Below are 23681 nucleotides of genomic sequence, written 5' to 3' on the forward strand. Positions count from 1 at the left end.
AACTTGGGTCTAGTCCAGGGGTAGGGAACCTTGGCTCTTTTATAACTTGTGGACTTCAAATACCCAGAATTCCTGAACCATCCCTGCTGTCTCAGGAATTCTGGGAGTTGAAGTCCACAAGTCATAAAAGACCCAAGGTTCCCTACCCCTGGTCTTGGCAGATTCAGGAACTGACTGTTAACAGCATCCTTGACAGATGCCACTCCGCTTCAGTGGAAGTGCTTCTAGCAAAGGAGAGTCCACCGTTTTTTAGTACCGTCTGCTTCATTGCTGAACAGCATCTTATCTTTAAGAAACTTCTCCAGATGTTCCATCAAAATGGAGCTCCTTGTATTTGAAGCTCCTCCTTTCTTTCCTTCTCATCTTCTGCAGTGACACTGGACAATACTGCCCTCTCTTCTCCAGGACAACCTTTTAGATGGTTGAAGACAGTTATTGTATTTCCTTGTGTTCTTCTCTTCTTTGCTCCTTCACCAGAAGCGTGCTTATTGTTAATTGTGTATTAATGGAGAAAACTTCTCCTGATCATCTTATTTGAGGGATTCACTCTTGGGCTACCAGAGAAGTCAACTTACAGGCTGTAGAAGAGGAAGAGTTACTAAGCTCCTCCTCCTCCTCCTCCTCCTCCTCCTCCTCCTCCTCCTCCTCCTCCCAATGTTTCCAAGCATGCCTTCCAAAAATGGGAAGGAGCCACATCCAGAGCAGAGACAACAGACAACCTCCTTAGATGGTGAATTATGTTGTGTTCCATCAGGAGTGATTTAACAGTTGAACCACACTCAGCGGAGAGAGATGGTAACAGAGCAATAAATCATAGATTGCATTCGTAGGGAGAGCTAAACTCAGTCTTAACCATGGCTGACTTGTTCTAGCTTACCGGGGTGCCAAGAAAGCCTCCTAATCATGGCCAGGGGTTTGTACAAAGAGTCACGCGGAAGTTGCTCTTAATTTGAACTTCCATTCACATTTTGATTGTTCATGTTTGTCGGCCGTGATTCATTAGTAGCAAAAGAGCCCTTGGAAGTCTAATGGAAGCTATGATGAATCATAGAATCCGAAGGGACCAGCCCCTCTGCTCAACACAGGAGACCTTATACTATCCTGGTCAAATGGTTGTCCAGTCTACTTTGAAGACCTGCAGTGATGGAGCATCCACAACTTCTGGTGGCAACTTCCGTTCCACAGATTAATCGTTCTCCCTGTTAGGAAATTTCTCCTTAATTCTAGATTGCTTCTCTCTTTAATGGTCTTTTACCCGTTGCTTTTTGTCCTGCCCTCACCTGCTTTGGGGAATAAGTCAATCCCCTCTCCTCTGTGACAGTCCCTCAAGTACTGGAAGACTGGATGACATCATACTCATCCTAACATGATTGGCATAGTAACACCCCTTGTCTCTTTACAACTCCAGTCTATATTGCCTTGCCCTTCCGGCCATTGTTCCCTCTGCGTGCCACTAACCAGGTCACCCAGATAAGCAGAGATTGACCCCAAGATTAACACTTGACCAACAATCCAGAAGTAAACAATACTCCAGTCAAGGAACTACCAGCCCAGACAAACAGTAAACAACAGCCTAATCAAGGCATCATCAAGAGCACTCCCACAAACCCTGACAGGGAACGCCACTTGTATATAAACAGATAGCAAACTCCACTCTTTTCTAGCCCTGATGATGTTACCTAGCTGGGTCATGAAATGTCTGCAAGAAAACCACCCAGCTCAGAGAGCACCAAAGACCCACAATCCTCCTCCTTCTCCTCCTGTTTTTTCCTCCTCCTCCTCTCCACAAACCCCACTGCCTTCTAACACGGATGATATTACCTAGCTGGGTCATGAAACGTCTGCAAGAAAACCACCCAGCTCAGAGAGCACCAAGGACCCCACAACCGGGCCAGTCTCTGAAAATGTAGGGTTTTATAGGACTGGGTTAGAATCCCTTTCCACCTGGTTCCTGAACAAGTCACTTTGAGTGGCAGCCTTTGGCCGCTCAGAAACGGGCGCTGAAATGGACCACCAAATTATAGTACAGGTGGTCCTCAACTTACAGTAATCTGTTTAGTGACCGTTCAGAGTTACAGCGACACTGAAGAAAGGAACTTAATGACCGTTTTTCGCCCTTTCAAAATTGAACGGCTACAACAGAGGGGGGGAGGGACAGGACATCATCTCTGTCCAGTCTACAACGCGGTCCTTTCAGCAGTTCCCAAGAAGGCTCCACACCCATTTGCACTACTCAGGTGACCCTGAGGACACAGGTAAACCTCCAAGTGGCCTCTAAAAGGATGCAAATGACCATCTGTCTGCAAGGAGTATAAATACTTCCATCCTTCAGAGCTGAAGAAGCTTCTGGGATGAGAAGCGAAACGTCTTCAAAGAAAAACAAGGAAGTCCTGAAAAAGCATCTTTGGGATAGTAATCTAGCAATAATCATGATATCCCCAGAGAATCTTCTGGACCACTTGGGAAGGAGGTTGATTGCTCTTCTCTGAAGAAGCCACTCTTCTCCCTCTCCCCACCACGGTGTGTGTGTGTTTTTCCAGTGAAAGGGACTGATGACATCACCCCCGTTGCCCGGACGACAGGTAAATAGCCCCTGGCAACGGGGGGGGGCTTCATTATAGAAATCCCAAGGCTTGTTTCCCAAGAGAAAGAAGTCCCGAAGTGGAGAATGTGATGCAACTTTTAAAAGCAGTGGAGCCCAGATCCTTTTTCGTCTCTCTTCCTTTTACCTCCATCTCCGCTTGATTCTAAGCCAGGATCGGCTCCAGGCGTCCCTTTTCTTTGTTTCCTGGAGGGCGTGTCTCCTCTCCAAGCTGGTTCTTGTCCTCCAAAACCCCGCAGGCACTTCATTCTTGAGTGCCTGCATCATCTTCTGTGGTTACCTTTGCTCCTCAGTCAGAATTCCCCAGACGACACGCTTGGGACGGACGCGTTCCGTTTGAAAGCCTGACGTTTTTCGCTCAGTCTGGTTTTCTCTCCCGAGCTGCTGATGGCCCTTCAGATGTTGAAACCGTGATCACATCTCCGGTCCACCTTCATGACGCCGGGCGAAGCATTCCTGGTTTCAAAATGGCTTTGCTTTGACTACTTTTCCATCGCTTGAGCCATCTTGAACTCGTTTCCAGAGATCCTAGGGCGGCAAGGGGACCGGGGAGGTCGTCTAGTCCAACCCCTCGCTCAAAGCCGGAGCCTTATGCCATCCTAGTCAAATGGAGGTCTGGTCTATTTTTGAAAAGCTCCAGCGATGGAGCACCCACAACTCCAGAAGGCAAGTCAGTTGTTCTCACCGACAGAAAAATTTCTCCGTGGTTCTAGATTGCTTCTCTGCTTGATTAGTTTCCATCCATTGCTTCTCGTCTGGCCTTCCAGCGCTTTGGAATAGAAGTTGACCCCCTCTTCTCTGTGACAGCCCCTCAAGTCCTGGAAGACAATTATCACACGTTTCCCCCCCTCCCAATCCTTCTCTTCAATAGGCGAGACCACGGGTAGGCAACCTTGGCTCTTTTATGACTGGTGGACTTCAACTCCCAGAATTCCTGAGCCAGCATGGCTCAGCATGGAAACCTCTCCATTTCTCCTCAGCGTGGCTGGCTCAGGAATTCTGGGAGTTGAAGTCCACGAGTCATAAAAGCATAGCACTGGAAGGGAATATGGAGCATTCGTCCTTATCCCAGACAAATGGCTACCCAATCTCTTCTTAAAAAAAACTTCCCCTCCCTGAATTTTGATCACATGACTTCCACACTGCCTGGGGGGCTTCTGGGAGTTGAAGTCCACCCGTCGTAAAAGTGATCCTGGCTTGAGAAACACCGACGTGCGACCGAAAGCACACTGGTCTCTCTTGTGTTGGCACTTTCTTCTGAGTCCCACCCAGGCTCCCTCCCTCCACCCTTTTCCTCTGGATCCCTTGTCTGTGTTATTCAAATAACACACACACACACACACCCATTCCTGGCGGGAATTTGGAAAGAGCTCCACCCGAGTTAACCACGATTTGGGTGGGCGGCACGTTCAGCGGTGGCTTCTCTTCTGCTTCAGAAGGAAACTAGCCAGACTTTGGTGCAGTGGGGGCCAAGTGGGGCTGTCTCCCCATTGCCAAGGGGTTTTGTTGGAGATCCCCATCCTCCGAGCTGCAGATAAATCCATTAAATCCCATTAAATCACACCTGGCTCTTGTTCAGCCCTTCTTGAGTTCTGTGTCCTAACGGTTGGCTTTTGGTTGGCTTTATCTATCTGTTGTGTGCTGATATTTTTTAAAAAGCCATGGTTTGTTTGCTAAAGCCCGGGAGACAGAGTTCCCACTTTATAGTTTTGCATTTAAGCGTGAGGTGGGTTCATGAAATTCCACGCGGGCAAGTGCATGGAATCACATGGGCTCTCTCTCTCTCTCTCTCTTTCTCTCTCTCTCTCTTTCTCTTTCTCTCTCTTTCTCTTTCTCTTTCTCTCTCTCTCTCTCTCTCTCTCTCTCTCTCTCTCTCTCTCTCTCTCTCTCTCTCTCTCTCTCTCTCTCTCTCTCTCTCTCTCTCTCTCTCTCTCTCTCTCTCTCTCTCTCTCTCTCTCTCTCTCTCCCTCTCTCTCTCTCTCTCTCTCTCTCTCTCTCTCTCTCTCAGGATTTCAGTTCTTGTCCTTCTTTCCTTCCTTCTGTCCTTCTCTGGTCTCTCTCTCTCGTTCTCTTTGCTTCCTTCTTTCTCTCCTCTTTCTCTCCCTTTTCTCCTTTTCTTTCCTCCGTTCTTCTCTTTCCTTTTCTCCTCTCCTTCCTTCCTTCCTTCCTTCCTTCGCTGATCTCCCTCCCTCCCTCCCTTTCTCTCTCTCTCTTGCTTCATTTCCCCCTCTCATCTATATTTCCTTTCCTCCCTTTTTCTCCTCCTTTCTCCCTTCTTTCCCTTCCGCCTTTCTTTCCTTACTTTTTCCTTTTCTTTCTCCGATCCTTCGCTCTTTCCTCCCTCCCTCCCCGTTTCTCTGATCTCTCTCTTCTTTCTTTCTCTCATCTTTCTTTCCTTTTCTCCTTTGGTCTCTTCCTTCCTTCCTTTTCCCTTCCCTTCTTTCTCTTTCTTTGTTTTCCCCTCCCTCCCTCCCTCCCCTTATTTCTCTCTTTGCTTCTTTCCTTTTCTCCTCTTTCTTTCCTTTTCAACTTTTCTCCAACCCTTCCTTCTTTCCCTCCCCTTCTTTTTTCTTTTTCCTTGTCCTTCCTTCCTCCTCTGATCCTTCTCTCTCCCTCTTTCCTTTTCTCCTTTCCCTCCCTCTCTTCCCTCCCCTTCCTCTCTTTCCCTTCTGCCGTTAATTCATCCAGTGACTTCCCAGCAGCCTCCCTCCAACAGGCGTAATGTTCTGGCATTGCTTACTTCCTGGAAGGACTCCAGAGACTTGGACCCAACCAGACGTCAAACTGTTAGCCAGGAATGATGGATAGTGGCGGGTCAGAGGCAAACTGCTTTGAATCCCCCCTCTCCTCTCTTTCTCCCTTCACTTCCCTCCCCCCTTCCCTAGTCCCCTTCTCTGGAAATCACCAGCTGATATTTCCCCCCCCCCACACACACACCCTTTCATCAGTTGGCCCAGGGCAAAACAAACTTCAGATCACAGGGAAGACCATGACTCAACAGCTGGAGATTGTTTAAAGGCAGCTGGGCAAGGCACGCAGCCTTTAGCCAAACAGACAGGCAACTAGCAAGGTTTCCATCCCGTGCCTGCCACAAACACGCATGTGTGTCTGTTGGAAACTCACTTCTGGAAACCAGAATTGCTGAAGAGAACAACTCGGGGAGATCTGATTGCATCTTCCAATATTTGAGGGGCTGCCACAGAGAGGAGGGGTTGATTTAGAACAATTAATCAGCTTAACAGCTGGCTTCCAGAGGTTGTGGGTGCTCCATCACTGGAGGTTTCCAAGAAGAGACTGGACAGCCACTTGCCCGGAATGATATAGGTCTTCTGCTTGAGCAGGGGGTTGGACTAGATGACTCCCCAAGATCCCTTCCAACTCTGTTACGCTTAAGCATCTGAAGGCAGGAGAAGACTGAATTCCAAATAGGTATTTTTTCAGCGTGCAGGGGAACAAACGTAAGAAAGGTTTACAGCTCTTAAAGCAGCTTGTTGTTGTTGTTGTTGTTTTCCTCCCCTCTGGAATTGTGCACCCATTGGCCTCCGCGTAAATTTAGGGAAGGATGTGGCTGTGTGAAACGTGGCAAATCAGTGCTACATTCACAAGCCTGGGAAAAAAGATGGGACCGCTTTAAGCGCGGTAGATAGGAGTTGTGTTTCCAGACCTGAAAAAGTCGCAGCTGCTTTAAAGCAGTGGTTCTCAACCTGTGGGTCGGGACCCCATTTGGGGTCGATCGACCATTTCACGGGGGTCGCCAAGCAAGGCTGTCCGCCATTTTTTTTGTCCGCCATTTTTTTTCCCTTTTCCGGCGGGTGCCTTACCTCCCTTGGGCTGGGCCAGCTGGTGGTCGGCCTGCTCCGTCTCTGCCGCTTGCCAGCTACGCCTCGGCCGGCGCAGGGGGTGGAACCACGCATGCACGGCGCTCCCGGGCAGGGAAAGTCCTCAACTTACGACCGGTTGGGTAGTCCTCGACTTACGGCAGGTTTAGTCCTCGACTTACGACCGGTTTAGTCCTCGACTTACGACCGGTTGGGGTCGTGGCATTAAAAAGGTTGAGAACCACTGCTTTAAAGAGTTGCGAACACGTGCTGCCTTTGTGATTACAGGAAAGGCAGTGGCCGTTTTAAAGAGTTGCGGTAGGTACATTCCAGCATCCGGTGGGGTTTGTTGTGCAAAGAACAGGGCTGTGCCTGTCGTGAAGCCACCCACTTAAGCTCGCAGCTCCCAGATGTCAGGCACATCCTGGCCTATAGCCTGGTTCAAGCATGCCGTCTGTTCCCATTTATTGACCGTGTTTCTCTTCTCTGTTTTTTTTTTTATAGACTCTCAGCGCTCTCATCTCTCTTCATTCACCATGAAGCTGAAGGACAAGTTCCACTCCCCCAAAATAAAAAGGACGCCCTCTAAGAAAGGAAAGCAGCCTGACCTAGTGGTGAAATCCCCCGAGAAGGTTGTGAACAAGGTAAACTGGCGGGTTGGTTGAGGCGTGCCTAGTTAAGGACAGGTAATCCTCCACTTAACGACCATTGTTGAGTCTGGAATTACGCAGGTTTATCTGAGCCCTCAGCGATTCTCAGAAAGAGTACTAACAACCAGATGAACTACAAGGAATACACATCCTTTTATTTTCCGCCGTAAAGTCAGAACCGAAGAAGCTTCTTGGATGAGTAGCGAAAGATCTTCCAAGAAGAACAAAGAACGCCCAGTTGCCTCCTGAAAAAAAGCACCTTTGGGACTTATATCTTCGTATCAGATGTTGAACGTAAGCTCATATTAGTGACGGCCATGTGAGGATCGTCCCTGTGGTTTCCTGCAAATTCTGAATAATCTGGGATAACCTCACTCACTCCTTTTGTGACCTTGCCGGATTCATTTAACGGTGGCAAGAGAATTCGTAAAATGGGTCAAAACCCACTTAACAAACATTTCACTTTGGAAACTTTGGGCTCGGTCGTGGCCGCAATGCCGAGGACTACCTGCATGGGATAAGACGTTTCTAGCCCTTCTCAGGATTTGGGGCTGTCAGAGAGACAGGGGGAAGAGTCGCGCTTTCAATCTCGCAAGATTCTTCTCACGTAAAACCTGAAAATAAAGCACAGTAAAATTTAGCGACTTGGTCGTGTGTCCTGGCTGGCTGGTCTCCCTCGCAGGGCTGACGAAAGAGGAAGTTGTCTTTTGTCACCCTTTCTTGACACCGGTATGTTTGTGGAACACGGGGTCAGAAGCCAGATCACCCTTTTGCAATTTCCTCCATCCCTCTTCCCTGGCCTGGGGTTGTTTCAGGACACGCAACTATTACTCTCTCTCCCAGACGGATTGGTGCCTTTTCAACAAAAGGAGCCAGATATGTGCAGTTGGTTTTGTATTATTTGCGTAGGCCATTAGAGCATTGCGACCTCTTGAAAAACAGCTTGGGTTGTCAAAGAAGGGTGCAGGTCACTGCCTTCCATCTACAGTACTTGGAAAATGAACTGGGTGTTGTGCCTTCAGTAAAAATATACCCCAGCGGGATACAAATCGTTAAAAAATTGAATCGCCTTAATTGGGAAGGGTTTGTTTTCTTTGCAAAAAGGTTTCTAGAAGTTTATGGAGATTCTCAGTCATCCAGGTCATGGTTGTCCCCGAGGTGCTTTTTCACAAGGCAACTGGACTTTGTTTTTCCTTGAAGCCGTTTCGCTTCTCCTCCAAGAAGCTTCTTCAGGACTGACTGAATGGTGGAGGATGGAAGGATTTATATTCCTTGCAGTCATCTGGTCATTAGTACTCCCTCTGAGAGTCATTGAGGCCACCTGGAGGTTTATCGGTGCCCTCGGGGTCACCTGAATAGCGCAAATGGGTGTGGAGCCTTCTTGGAACTGCTGAAAAGACTTGTGTTGTAAACAGGAGATAGTTGGTGTCGTATCCCCCTCCCCCCGTTGAGAGAGGGCTGTTCAATCTGATTATAGGTGGGCCTCTTTGACCCCTCTTTCAAACCAGCGGTCCTCTCTGTCCAGAAAGAGTTTCTAGAAGTAGCTTTACATCTGAAACAGAAAATGTTGGGGTACGGCGAGCCCAGAGCTGCTGGGTTTCGGGCATCTGAAAACCTGATGGGAATTATATTTTCTGGGTTCAGAATGGGACACTTTGGATTTAGAACAATTTGACAATAGATAGAATAGATGGATGGAGGGATGGAGGGAGGGAGGGAGGGAGGGGTGGATGGATGGATGGATGGATGGATATATAAAATGAATGGATAGATGGATCAATGATGGATGGGTGGGTGGGTGGGTGGATGGAGTGTAGGTGGATGGATGGATGATGGATTATATAAAATGAATGTGTAGATGGATCAATGATATGATGGGTGGGTGGATGGGTGGGTGGATAGATAAATAGATGACTAGATATAAAATGAATGGGTAGATGGATTAATGATTGGATGGATGGATGGATGGATGGATCAATAGATACATAAAATGAATGGGTAGATGGATGAATAATAGGATAGATGGATGGATGGACAGATATAATGACTGGATGGATGAATAGACAGACAGAATGAATGGGTAGATAGATGGATGGATAAACAGAATGAATGAATGGAGGCGGGGAAAATGATTTGCATATTCATGCTATTCGATAGGAACTTTGCTAAAAATGCTCTTTCTGTCTCAGAACTTGAGTTGGCTGGAAGAGAAAGAGAAGGATGTAGTGAGCGCCCTGCGTTATTTTAAGACCATCGTGGACAAAATGGCCATTGATAACAAGGTGCTGGAGATGTTGCCAGGATCTGCCAGCAAAGTTCTGGAAGCCATCTTGCCTCTGGTTCAGACGGACCCACGGATTCAGCAGAGGTGAGTCGTGACGTGACGTGTTGAGTAGTTGGATTGAGAGTTTGGTACTAGGTGGGTAAGTCCTTTCCCCCCGAAGTCTGCAACAGAGATTGGGGTGCTCATTGTGTAGGTTGGGTAGTCATTTCTTCTAAAGATTAGGATGAATGGTTGAGGGAGATTAGGGGGGGATATGACAAATGTCTTCCCGTACTTGAGGGACTGTCATAGAGAAGAGGGGATTGACTTATTCTCCAAAGCTCCTGAGGGCAGGACACGAAGCAATGGGTAGAAGCTTGTTAAGATCCAACCTAGAAGTTAGGAGAAATTTTCTGACCATCAGAACATCATAAAATTCTTGTCCTTCTCAATTGAGAAGAAGGATTGAGGTGGCTGCTTCTGGTAGACCAACCAAGGTGAAGGTTGACTCTCTCGTGTGGCTGGACTATGGCTCTGGATCATTCCCATTAGACAGGCCAGATGTGTGGAAGAGTCATTGAATAACATCTGGAGCACCAGAGGAAATCTTTCCCTAGTCACTCAAGTCTCCCTTGACCAAGCTCAACTCTTGGTGGCTTCATGGACAGGAGGGTTTCTTGGCAACAATAAATGGTTTACCATTCTCTTCCTCCTGGATGTGTTTTCAACTTGTCCATCTAGCTCAGGGGTCTTCAAACTTGGCCCTTTGATGACTTGTGGACTTCAACTCCCAGAATTCCTCAGCCAGGCACGCTGGCTGAAGAATTCTGGGAGTTGAAGTCCACAAGTCATCAAAGGGCCAGGTTTGAAGACCCCTGATCTAGCTCATCACTCTTAGGTTTCCTTGTAGATACTCATCCAAGGACTAGCCAGGCCCAATCCTGCTTAGCTAAGGATCAGCCAAGGTTGGGGCGTCATCTCCTCCATGTAGTTTTCTGGAAGTAGTTTATTGTTACTTTCTTTGGGGATATTTTTTCAACTTCCTCGTCCAACCCCAAAATTTCCTGATAGTCTCCCATCCAGGGATTGACCCTACTTCCTGAGACCAGCCGAGTGGTGCCCTCTGCTGTTGCTGCCTTGCCTTGCATGCCAGTGTATAAATTCAGAAAGTTGACACCCATTAAAATTGGGAGGTGTTACAAATGCAGATATACAAGTGCATGGATAGTTGATCTGGGACCAATTAGGGTTACTTTTGGGGATAATCTGGGATTGAAGCTGCGATAAATCTTTTACGAGTTGGATTACAACAGCAGTTTGTTAACAGGGTTTGGGAATTTAAATCTGGTCTTTTATTGTTACTTTACTACTTTAAACTTTTATATCGTATTTTTATTGTTGTTGTTTTCCCCATTTTGTTACGAATGCAATATATAGATGACCGGTAAGCAATTTGTAAACAGATTTAATAGTTTAGTAGTTTTAAAATTCTTTGGCCTTTTTTTTTTTTTTTTTTGCAAGGGTGGGAAACTTTTATATTAATCAGCATTCAATTAGGGAGGATGCTATATGTATCTCTTTTTTTTCTAAGACACTTTAATGGATCTTTGTTGCGTTATTTTCTTCTTTTGTTTTCGTTTTTGTTAAAAATACGTTGGTGTTTTGCATTTTAACTTTCTTTGAACAAACTAAATGTTATGCAAAAAGAGAGGGAGAGAGAGAGGGGGAATTAGAAATATAGAGAGATAAAGACAGAGATAAGAAAGAGTGGGAGCGAGAGAGAGAGATAATAGAGAGAGAGAAAGAGAGAGTTGATACAGAGATAGAAATAAAGATATAGATAGATAGATAGATAGATAGATAGATAGATAGATAGATAGATAGATAGATAGATGGATGGATGGATGGATGGATGGATGGATGGAGGGAGGGAGGGAGGGAGGGAGGGAGGGAGGGAGGGAGGGAGAGAGAGAGAGAGAGAGAGAGAGAGAGAGAGAGAGAGAGAGAGAGAGAGAGAGAGAGAGAGAGAGAGAGAGAGAACTACCTCTATAAAGGAATTAATGTTTAGCAGCAGTGCATGGCTCATTTCTGACCCTTAATAACTTAAGCCAAGTCTCTCCACCTCTTCTTCCTTCTAACTTCTTCTTCTTCTTTCACTTCTGCAGTTCTGCCATCACTTCCTGTTACAGCCGAGTGTATCAGAGCTTGGGAAATTTGATTCGGTGGTCCGATCAGGTGATGCTCGAAGGCATCAACTCTGAAGACAAAGAGGTGGTGAACACAGTCAGGGGGGTTATCAAGGCGGTTCTGGATGGAGTTAAGGTACGGGCTCTACTCGGGGTGTTCCCTGAACCCCTTGTAAAGTTAGTCCTCCAGTGTGCCGAGAAGAGTGACAAAAGTAATGAAGGATCTGGGGGCTAAATTGTATGAAGAAGGGTTGAGGGAACTAGTGTCTCTAGCCTAACGAAGAGAAGGACTACGGGGGGACATGATAGCATCTTCCAATACTTGAGGGGCTGTCACAGAGAAAGGGGGGGAGGACTGACTTGTTCTCCAAGGCACCTGAAGGCAGGACAAGAAGCAACAGATGGAAACACACCCTCCCCCTCCCTCTCTCCTCCTCTTCTCCGTCCTTCTCCTCCACTCACAAACCCCACTCCCTTCTAGCACTGATGATGTTACCTAGTTGGGTCATGAAATGTCTGCAAGAAAGCAACCCAGCTCAGAGAGCACCAAAGACCCCACTGTCATCCTCCTCCTCCTCCTCCTCCCTGTAAACTCCACTCCCTTCTAGCACTGATGATGTTACCTAGTTGGGTCATGAAACGTCCGCAAGGAAACCACCCAGCTCAGAGAGCACCCAGGATCCCCTCTTTTCAACCCCGAGCTACAAAGATTCCCCTTTATTGTAAGGCATATTCAGTTCCCATTTTCTTTCCCAGTATTCCGTTTGTGCCAAAGGTGGCTTATATTTTAGCTATAGTGTGTTCTGTCTGTTAGTGTGCAGCAACAAACCTGGGTCCCCTTAAAAAAAGAATTTGCGCTGTGGCTTGGCTTCTTCTGAAAGCTGGACCAACAGATCGGATAAGACACCGAAAAGCTGCTAGGTTAAACCAGATGGTTTATGTTACCAGCCGATTTCTTCCAAACAAGCCAGGAGTTGCAAGATGAGAACAAACCACGTTTGCAATTCTAGCGAGTCCACAGCACAGAAGCTGTGGTTTGAACGTTTTCCTAAACTTTCCTTTAGCTGCTTTTGGGGTGGGCCGTCGTTTAAATAGGGAATAAATAAATGAGTTTTGAAGGAGAGAGAGAGACAAGAAATGAAGGTGTTTTTTGGGCAATAAGATGAATGCAAAAAATGTATAATTTTTTTTTGTGTGTGTGTGTTGTGTTTTGTTGCTAATCAGGAGCTGGTGAAACTCACAATTGAGAAGCAGGAACACCCATCTCCCACCAGCCCAGTCAAGCCCACCTTACCTGTGTCTACAGCAGACAGGTGAGTAGCCATTTCTGGTGAAGGTTGAGATGTGCATCATCCGGTGTGATGATGCAGCCTCCTCAGTGTTTGTGACCCACGGTTCTCCCCTCTCCAGCCAGTTGGAGCTTCCCTTGACGGATCGTGAGATGGAGATTCTCAACAAGACGGCCGGGATGACGCCGAGCACAGAAGTGTTGCCAGATGCCCCGGACGAAGAGATTGCCCCACCGAAGCCCCCACTTCCTTGCATCCGGGTCCCCGAAAACAGGTAAACACGTCTCTAAGAGGTCAAACACTGCCCTTAAGCCACCGGAAAAAAGTGACTTATGCCCATTTTTCACGCTTACGACCGCTGCAGCCGCCTCTCCACGATCACGTGAACAAAATTGGGAGGCTTGGCAACTGGCATGTACTTAGGATGGTTGCTTTGTCCTGGGGTCACGTGATTCCCCTTTGGCGACCTCCTGACAAGCACAGCCAATCGGGAAGCCGGATCCGCTTAACGACCATGTTACTAACTTTACAACTGCAGGGATTCTCTTAACCCCCGTGGTAAGAAAGGTCGTAAATTGGGGGGCAAACTCACTTAACAACCTGCCTTGATTAGCAACGGAAATGTGGTTGTAAGTCCACGGTGTACATGTAATTGTAACCGATTCCCCAGGCACCGTTCTGTCTCTGTTTTAAGTTTTTCTTCGTCTTATGCAGCCTTCCGCCAGCCTTGCCTCCCAAGAAGCGTCAGTCGGCACCATCTCCTACGCGCGTGGCTATCGTGGCCCCCATGAGCCGAACGACCAGTGGCTCCAGTTTGCCCATTGGAATCAACAAACAGGTAAATTACCAGCCGTATCCACCCAGGAGCTGTCGGGATAGGATGGTGTGTCCATTAGTACAGGCAATCCTTGACTTGCAGTTCATTTAGTGACTGTTCGAAGTTGCAAAAAGGGATTTAGGACTATTTTTCCAAGTTTAACGACCGTTGCAGCCTCCCCGTGGCCACGTCATCAAAATTCAGAGGCTTGTCAACTGACTCGTATTTATGACGATTGCAGTGTCACATGACCCTCTTTTATGAACTTCTGGCAAACAAATAGGGAAGCCAGAGGGACTTCATAACCGTGTGTCTAACTTAACTTTGGTGATTCACTTAAAACTCTGGCAAAATGGGGCAAAACTCACTTATCAACCGTCTCGCTTAGCAACAGAAATTTTGAGCTCAATTGTGGTCGTTAAGTCAGGGACTACCTGTACAGAATCCAGGGGCCAAACTTGGAGATAGGTATAAAATTGAAGGTCACCTCCAACTGCCCGTAATTCCAAAAATCACAACTTCCTTTCTGGATTCAGACATTTAAAAGGTACCTCTCCGTTGCCCCGTTCCTAAAGAGAAGATCGAAGAGCGTCGTCAGAATATCCACCCTGTTTAATTCCAAGATGGGTTGTTTAAAAGAGGTGGACTTTACCTGTATCTTCTTCTCCTTCCGACCCGCAGGAATTTGAAAACGATTGCTACCCCCAGCGGAGGCTCTCGGGGGGCAGCCAGTCCTACGGAGGGGAATCTCCCCGCCTCTCGCCGTACAGCAGCATGGGGAAGTTGAGCAAATCAGATGAGCAACTGTCCTCGTTGGATTGCGACAGCGGGCAGTGCTCGCACAACACAAGCTGTGAAACGTTAGGTAAGGAGATGGGGTGTCTCTGCTCAGCCGGGCTCTGAAAGACCGGTTCCACGTGTGAAGATCCAGTTAAGCTGATTGATTGCCAAACAGTCTGTGCCCAAGAATCACTGCACTTGGTTACAGTTAGATAAGGATCCACAGAATTCAAGGGAAGTTAGTTCACTTGTGACTACAAAAGGATTCTAGGCTGATTCCTCTTTTTGACTCCACCCCTAGGTTCTACCGCTCCTCCATGCAAGCGACACCGCCCAAACTCTACACAAATACGGTTTCCAAACCACCGGAAGTAAATGTGACCTTCCCCTCTGCATTAGTCAATCCCTTTCCTCCACACCAAATAAAGTCCAGGGTTTCCAGCTCTGTGGTTCTGTTCTTCGTATCATTTTTTCCTCTCTCTCTCTCTCTTTCCTGCAGATCATTACGATCCTGATTACGAGTTCTTGCAGCAGGATCTCTCAAACACGGACCAGATCCCCCAGCCAGGACTTGGCGTGCTCAGCCCTTTACCGGAGGGCCTGCGGGAAACTGCCTCTCCATTCCTCAGACAATCTTTCCAGCTTCCGGAGAATTGTATCTCCTCAACCGCTGCGCCGGATCTGCGCGAGATCCCGCCAGCTCTTCCGGAGAAGAAAAGGAGAGGAACGGCGGCGTCTGCTTTTGACGTCTCCGGCTGTCGGGTCCTCCTGGAGAGGCACCCTTCGCAGTACGACAACATTTCCGAGGAGGACTTAAGCGTCCCGCCGCTGTTGCCCTGGGTCTTCACCCCTTTTGCGGCTGTCCTGCCCTATCAGCCTGGAAAGACGGCACCCCCTGTTGAATTCCTTGCTGATTTCTCCAGTCCCAACGCACCCAGGGAATCCGAGGAACCCCCACCGCTGCCGGAGAAGAAAAACAAACACAGTAAGTGCTCCCTTGATCTTTTTTCTTTAAAACGTAATTTTATTTAAAAGGTTCAAAAAGAAAGATTAACAGCTCGGAGGAAGTAATAGCTAGGGTAAAGAAAAGAGAGAAGAAAAGAGAAAAGACAAAGTATAGGAAAAGAAGAAAATATAAAGAAATGCCTTCTGATTTCCTTCCTTCCTTCCTCTTTTCCTTCTTTTTTCCTTTCCTTCCTTTCCTCCTTTTTCCTTCCTTCCATCCCTCCTTCTTTTCCTTTCCTTCCTTTTTCCTTTCCTTCCTTCCTTCCTTCCTTCCTTCTGTTTTTTTCTTTTCTTTTTTCTTTTAAAAACCACAACAGGAGAACTTTCTCAGCCCTGCAAAATGTCTTTCTTTCTTTCTTTCTTTCTTTCTTTATTTCCCATTTCACCACCCAAGCATCTCTGGCTTATTAAATAAGCAGCTTATAGCAGTCATAGGTACAGCTATAAATTAAATTCTTACTCCACAGTTGCAGCGTGACTTACATTTTTCTACCGGCTATTGTTTTTCCTCAAAATTTCATTTTTATTTTTTGTTTGGTACGAAAAAAAGCTACAAGGAGTTTCCAGTCGGTACTAAACTTAGATAACTCGCCACGCTGAGTTTCTCTTCTACTTTCCACCATCGGACAGCAGGTTTTTCAAAGCCCCAAACTTCCTGCCTGTTGCATGTCTCCAAACCACAACAGGGGAACTTCCCCCACCCCTGCAAAATTAAACTAATGTATGATTCACCAAGATCTGAGTGGTTATCTAAACGCTGACAGGCGTAAAAACCAGTGGTTGGCTTTTAAAGAATTTCCATCTCAAGAAACATGAAGATTATATGATTACCAAGGTCATTTAAAAAAAACAAAACAAAATGTTGGTTTAATGTCACTTTCTGCACATTTTCGGTTCCCAAATTTGCTTCTCCCCTTCCTGTCTAGCTGCTGGTTTAATCACATGGCGACTCTCACTTCATCCTGGTTTATTCAGATGCTTGCTCAGCATTTTGTGGATAATCACACCAAAAGAAAAAAGAAAAAAAGGGAACAGGAAAATGTGGGCATCTCTTTTTAGAAGTCCAGACGAGAATTTTATCCTCTGGGTTAAGAGTTGAGCAATTGAGAGATATTTACATTGGGCTAGTTGTGTTTGATTCGCATTTATTATTATTATTATTATTATTATTATTATTATTATTATTATTATTATTATTATTATTATTATTATTATTATTATTATTATTATTATTATTATTATTATTATTATTATTATTATTTAGATTACTTTGGCTCTTGGTTTGATCTGGGCTTCAGGCAGAGAAAGACCCCAACCACTCCCTACCAATGGAAGAGAATATTTGTAGCTCAGTGGTGGTGCTCTGTGAATCTGGTTGTTTTCTTGAGGACATTTCATGACTCAACTAGATAACATCATCCATGCTAGAAGGGAGTGGGGTTTGTAGAGAGGAGGAGGAGGAGGAGGAGGAGGAGGAGAACTGTGGGGTCCTTGGTGCTTTCTGAATCTGGTTGTTTTCTTGCAGACGTTTCATGACCCAACTAGGTAACATCATCAGGACTAGAAAGGAGTGAGGTTTGTTCTCTGTTGTATATAAACAGTGCTGGTGGGAGCGATCTTGGTTGGTCCTTGATTAGGCTGTTTATTGTTAGCTTCTTTATCTGAGTTGGTAGTTCCTTGATTGGCATATGGTTTACGTCTTGATTGTTGACCTAACATTAACCTTGGTGTTCATCTCTGCTCATCTGGATGTTGATTTGCTGATAAGATACTTTGATCTTTTTGTTTCCTTTTTGATTGTCTCCTTTGAAGGGTGTCTAGAAGTTGTTTGCCTGTTGATGGCTGATCAACAGGGTTAAGCTTCCAGGATCTCCCTAGTGGTTTTGGACTTGACTTGGTCTAGGACAGTGGTTCTCAATCTGTGGTCCACAAACCCCTCGGGGTGCGATGTCATCATATAGGGGATCCATAAAGGCTTGAAGAAATGTTACGAAGTCTTGGGGATCCATAGCCCTGGTCCATAGCCCCAAAAGGTATTTAAAAGGGGGGGTCCGTGGTGAAGAGAAGGTTGAGAACCACTGGACTAGAAGATCTTCACAGTTTCCCAGTTTGAAATAGGCTTCAACCTTCAAAGTTTTCTTCTTAATTTCACATCGGTCTTCTGTGCCTGTCTGAATCCATCCAGCCTAACAGGAGACAGGAAGAGCGAGAGATGGTTCCTCCGAGCATCCCACCAAGAAGGTGACCTCCACATGTCCATTGTCTCTTCCAGTGTTGGCCTACATGCAGTTTGTAGAAGACTACTCTGAACCTCAGCCTTCCATGTTCTACCAAACCCCGCAGAACGAACACATCTACCAGCAGAAGAACAAGCATCTCATGGAGGTCTATGGCTTCAACGACTCTTTCAGCAGTGCAGACTCTGGCCAGGATCTGGCCCCCCCACCGGCTCTCCCCCCCAAACAGAGACAACTGGTAAGTCCTGTTTATTTATGGTTCTGCTCCATCTTGGTTGAGTTCCTTCTTGCCCATCCTGGGAAAATGAGATGTTTGTGGTCCACATTCCAGCGTGATTATTTTGAGTTTGGGACTTTGTTTTGGGAAGGCGGGGTGAGTTCTGTTTTATTATGCTTTATTTATTTGTTTTTAAAACCAATTTGATTAATTTTCCAATTTTACAAAGCTCCAAGTGTTAAGGAAGCAACATGGTGATTGGGTAGTCCATAATCAAATAACAAGCTCTTTCATACATATGTTAGGTTACATCATCAAACGTTTCCTCTCTATTTCCCTTAGTTATTGTATCACATTCAAATTAATACATTGCTAATTATAACTCAGTCGGTTAAGACATTTATCAATATTTTTTAAACTTATACGCCTTCATGTCCTGTTTTTGAAATTTTACCTAATTTCAATTACAGTATTCCAGTTAGCTTAATATCCATAGTCTTTAGGTTTTGGGTAGCCCAAACTACCCACACTTCCCTTAGTTGATTACAAAATAATTGCCATATCTAAAATACATTTATTGTTTACTCAGATCAATTCTTACTTTATTTCACAAACATATTCTATTTCTCATCCGAATACCTCATCACTTACTAATAAAATACAAGAAGCAATGGATGGAAACTAAGCAAGGAGAGAAGCAACCTAGAACTAAGGAGAAACTTCCTGACAGTTAGAACAATTAACCAGTGGAACCACCTGCCTCCAGAAGCTGTGAATGCTCCAACACTGGAAGTTTTTAAGAAGAGACTGGACAGCCATTTGTCCGAAATGGTGTAGGGTTTCCTGCCTGAGCAGGGGGTTGGACTCGATGACCTCCAAGGTCCCTTCCAACTACTACTACTACTACTACTACTACTACTACTACTACTACTACTACTACTAATTATTATTATTATTATTATTATTATTATTATTATTATTATTATTATTATTATTATTATTATTATTATTATTATATTCTATTTCTCATCCTAATACCTCATCACTTACTAATAAAATAACCTTTATCATCTCAACCCAACTTCTATATTATAATCCAAGGCTATTATTCTAGTGACTATTTTTTTTTTATTTCCCTTATTGATCTAAACCCTAAATATTAAATCAATTAGTATCTTTTATTACGCTTTATTGTATTGAATGTTCATAGCCCATCCACAGCTGGTGCCTTCTTCCAAGTTCCAACTCCATAACAGACACAGAACGTAGAATAATAGGGTCGGAAGGGACCTTGAAGATCTTCTAGTCCAATCCATGCAAAAGGCCATTATGGACAAAGGGCTGTCCAGTCTCTTCTTGAAACCCCCCCCCACCTTCCGGAGGGAAGCCGCAAGCGGAGATTAAACCCAGTTGCGATTCCAATTGTAACACAAAGGATCCTGAAGACCAGAATCCAGAACAATTCACAGATCCCAGGAGATCCTCTTGAAATGCTTCTGAACCTGGAGAAGTCAACTTTGATTCTACAAAGTGAAACAAGCAAGCTTTGGATGGTGACAAGCACCAGGATGTAATTAACCAGGGGGTTGGTGGTGGTTGGTATTCCGTGACTCAGTTTCCCCAGCGATGTGCTCTCGCCGTAAGCATTTTGTTCCTCTGTTTCTTTTCTCGCCTTCTAAGGACTGCCTGCAGCTTCCCCTGCCTTCCTTTTCTCTTTTATTCCATTTGGGTTTTGGATTTTTTGTTTGTTTGTTTCTTTTTCTGATTTCAATAATTTTTTCCCCTTTTTTTTTTTCGGGAAAGAAAACCAGATCCTTAGCCGTTCCCTTCTCCTCTCTCGCCACGTTTTTTTTTTAGAAAGCAAATATTAAACAATCCGTCTCTTTGCCTGAGTTTGCCGGTTTCCGACTGTCGGACGTACAGGCAGCCCTCGACTTGCGAAACCAAAATTGTGAGCAAGGTTTCTGCGGCTTGTCTGCACCCGTCATAAGTATGAGTCAGTGGCCAAGCGTCTGAATTTGGATCACGGGACAGCGGGGGATGCTGCGAAAAGCAGTCGCAGGTCCCTTTTCCCCCCAATGCCGTTGTAACTTTGAACCATCACTAAACGGACGGCTGTCAGTCAAGGACCGCTTGTAACGGGTCTCCTGCTTGAGCAGGGGGTTGGACTAGAAGACCTCCGAGGTCCCTCCCAACCCGGTCATTCACGGCCACTAAATGGACTGTTGTACGTCGAAGGCTGCCTGTGTTTGGATAGAAAAAGAATCCGGCATCGTAGGCTCGGAAGGGGACCTTAGAGGTCCTCTAGCCCACCACCCCAAAGCAGGTGCTGGGTTTATCTCTCACCGATGGAGGTTGTTCTTCTTCCTTTCGTCTTTCTTCCTCTCCCTTCTTCTTTCTCTCCTTCCCACAGGCTTCTTTCGCTGCTCCCTTCTCTTCTGTCTCCTACTGTGTCCAGCCACCTAAGGGCCCCCTGGCCTCCGAGGAGGTCTGCCCCGGCCAGGGTCTCAGCGTGTCCGTCTCTAACTCCTTCCTCCAGCAGACTAGTTCCTTTCCCGCGCACTCGGTGAGTTACTAACGGGAACCTTTCCTTTCGCAGCTTGCTTCCTCTCGCTCTTTTTAAAATATATATATATTTATTCATTTATTTATTCATCACGAAAGAAGGCGAATCGCCAGGAGCCTCGTGTAGCTACTTATATAACCACCCCCTCCACTCTCTAGCACTGTTGATGTTCCAATACAAGAGACCATTTGTGAACTGTGGGGTCCTTGGGGCTCTCTGAGCTGGCTGGATTTCTTGCAGACGTTTCATGACCCAACTGGGGAACATCTTCAGTGTTAGGAGGGAGTGGGGTGCGTGGAGTGGAGGAGAAGGAGAAGGGGGGAGGAAGAGGGGGGGAGGAGGACTGTGGGGTCCTTGGTGCTCTCTGAGCTTGGTGGTTTTCTTGCAGACGTTTCATGACCCAACTAGGTAACATCATCAGTGCTAGAAGGGAATAGGGTTGTGGAGAAGAGGAGGAAGGAGGAGGAGGACTGGAGGGTCCTGGGTGCTCTCTGAGCTTGGTGGTTTTCTTGCAGACGTTTCATGACCCAACTAGGTAACATCATCAGTGCTAGAAGTGAGTGGGGTTGGCAGGGAGGAAGAGGAGGAAGGGAGGAAGAGGAGGACAATTGTGGGGTCCTTGGTGCTCTCTGAGCTTGGTGGTTTTCTTGCAGACGTTTCATGACCCAACTAGGTAACATCATCAGTGCTAGAAGTGAGTGGGGTTGGCAGGGAGGAAGAGGAGGAAGGGAGGAAGAGGAGGACAATTGTGGGGTCCTTGGTGCTCTCTGAGCTTGGTGGTTTTCTTGCAGACGTTTCATTACCAAACTAGGTAACATCATCAGTGCTAGAAGGGAGTGGGGTTTGTGGAGGAGGAGGAGGAGGAGGAGGAGCAGCTTAGTAGCTCTTCCTCTTTTACAGCCTGTAAGTAGACTTCTCTGGTAGCCCAAGAGTGAATCCCTCAAATGTTTCCACGCAGACATTTCATGACCCAACTAGGTAACATCATCAGTGCTAGATGTTCTCCTTCAAACTTGAAAGCAGGTAGTAAGGCAGAGGTCGACGAGGTCCGTGATTCCGACGACTTCAATCTTGGTGTGTGTGTGTGATTAGATCAGGTCTCCTCTCTTGAAATGAGTTTTGCCCCACATTATAGCCATTTTACAACATTTTTTTAAAAAAAATTGGCCACTGTTAAGCGAATGGCTGCAGTTATTAAGTCTGAAGATAATCTCCGCGGTCATGTGGCCAGCCTGGCTATAGGCCAAAGGCGCACGGGACGCTGTTACTTCCTCACCGAAGTGGTACCTATTTATCTACTCGCAGTTCGAACTGCGAAGGTGGGCAGGAGCTGGAGCGAGGAACGGGAGCTCGCCCCATCGCGAGGCACTCGGGTCTTGTCCCCTTTTCCAGCTGACCAGCTGAGTGTCTTTAACCACTGTGCCGTGGCCCTACTGTGTACATTGTTCTAATTTCTTTTCTCTGTCTTTTTCTCTCCTCTCCTCCCCTCCTCTTCTCCCGCTCATCTCCTTCCCTCCCGCCCCAATTCTATCCTTTCTCGTTGACTTGGCGCCGTCCCCCCCTTCCACGTCATCCACCTCGTCCCGTCTTCCCAGTACAAATCGGTCTTCAGGTCTTTCTCCCAAGACTTCCTGCCTCGTGGCCAAGTCCCCGTCCTCCCTCCCTTTCTTTCGCCGACCGTGGCCACTACCTCCTCTCCTCAGACCTTTCCACCTGCACACCAGGCTCCGATCTCCGACCCGGCGGCAGCGCCAGCCACGTCTGGCCAGCCCCTCGGCACCATGGAGCGGCCATCTTCTTGTTCTTCCTCTTCTTCCTCCTCCTCCTCCTCTTCTTCTTCTCAAGACAGCAGCATAACCAAGACTGTTTCTGTCTCACTTTCTCTCACCGAATCTCTCCGGAAGTCTTCGGTGAGAACCCGGATGGGGGCCGTGGGGAGGGCAGCCCAGTTTTAGCTGGCTTAGCTTTCTGTGGGCAATTGGGACACCGAGCGAGGTAGTCCTCAACGTACGACCACAGTTGAGCCCAAAATTTCCGTTTGCTAAGCGAGACATTTGTGTGAAGTGAGCTTTGCTCCATTTTAGCATCTCCCTTGCCACCGTCCTTAAGTAAATCACTGCAGTTGTTAAATTAAGTCACCCAGCTGCCTTTCATGGCTAAGGCCGGGCTAGAACTCACCGTCTCCTGGTGATTGGCCCAAAGTCACCCAGCTGGCTTTCGTGGCTATGGCGGGACTAGAACTCACTGTCTCCTGGTGATTAACCCAAAGTCACCCAGCTGGCTTTCACGCCTAAGGGCAGAACTAGAACTCACTGTCTCCTGGTGATTGGCCCAAGTCATCCAATTGGCTTTCATGCATAAAGTGGTACTAGAAGTCATTGTCTCCTGGTCATTGGCCCCAAATCATCCCGTCGGTGTTCATGCCTAAAGTGGGACTAGAACTCCCCATCTCCTGGTGATTGGCCTGGAGTCACTCAGTTGCCTTTCGTGGCTAAAGCGGAACTAGAACTCACCACCTCCGGCTTAAGCAGTACACCAAACTGGTTCTGTTAATATTAAAGAGTTAGCCCTTTTGGTCTGCCATCTCCAAATAGCTAGAGCATGTTCAGGAGCCCATCTCGGGCCACCTGTCCCATCGTGCTTTGCTGAGGGTGCTGCCTTCCTCCTGCCAGGTGGGGATCACCCCTTTGCCTCCCTTCCCTTCTGTCTCTGTAGAGTGACAACGTTGGCGCGGCGGCAGGGGAGGGTGAATACGTCAATCTCTATTCCTCGGGTCAAAGCAATGGGGAGCTTCTCCCTTCCTACTCTGAAGGAGTAAGTAAAACCAGGAGGAGCATCGGCAATGGCTCGGCATGCCTACTGGGAAGGAGTAGCAGGGAAGCTGTGGGTCTGGTTTCTCCCCCCTGCCAGCATTCAGGACCTGAACTCTTGTGTATAAACAGGGAGCAAGTCACACTCAGTAGCACTGAGGGTGTTACCTAGTTGGGTCATGAAACGTCTGCACGGAAACCACCAAGCTCAGAAAGCATCAAGAACTCCCCAGTGTTCTCCTCCTCCTCCTCCTCCTCCCCTCCTCCTTCCCCCTCCTCCTCCTCACAAACCCCATTCCTTTCTAGCATTGATAACGTTACCTAGGTGGGTCATGAAACGTCTGCAAGGAAACCACCAAGAGCATCAAGGACTCCCCAGCGTTCTCTTCCTTCTCCATGTCGTCTCCTCCTCCTCCTCCTCCTCCTCCTCCTCCCCCTCCT

General features: G+C 46.8%; 1 protein-coding gene across 1 annotated transcript in view; it reads left to right on the forward strand.

Moving 5' to 3' along the window:
- Positions 1–1109: 1109 nt before the first annotated feature.
- The window catches only part of RAPGEF1 (Rap guanine nucleotide exchange factor 1), a 31812-nt gene continuing 9240 nt past the window's right edge, over positions 1110–23681 (forward strand). The window contains exons 1-11 of the mRNA XM_029284864.1: positions 1110–1137; positions 6925–7064; positions 9260–9438; positions 11499–11655; positions 12744–12832; positions 12930–13082; positions 13523–13646; positions 14307–14490; positions 14905–15390; positions 17683–17885; positions 23146–23244. Coding sequence (XP_029140697.1) covers positions 1110–1137; positions 6925–7064; positions 9260–9438; positions 11499–11655; positions 12744–12832; positions 12930–13082; positions 13523–13646; positions 14307–14490; positions 14905–15390; positions 17683–17885; positions 23146–23244 — 1842 coding nt within the window. The remainder of the gene's footprint in view (positions 1138–6924; positions 7065–9259; positions 9439–11498; positions 11656–12743; positions 12833–12929; positions 13083–13522; positions 13647–14306; positions 14491–14904; positions 15391–17682; positions 17886–23145; positions 23245–23681) is intronic.

The sequence above is a fragment of the Protobothrops mucrosquamatus genome, unplaced genomic scaffold (genome assembly GCF_001527695.2).
Source record: "Protobothrops mucrosquamatus isolate PMUCROS unplaced genomic scaffold, P.Mucros_1.0 scaffold1039, whole genome shotgun sequence".
Taxonomy (NCBI): domain Eukaryota; kingdom Metazoa; phylum Chordata; class Lepidosauria; order Squamata; family Viperidae; genus Protobothrops; species Protobothrops mucrosquamatus.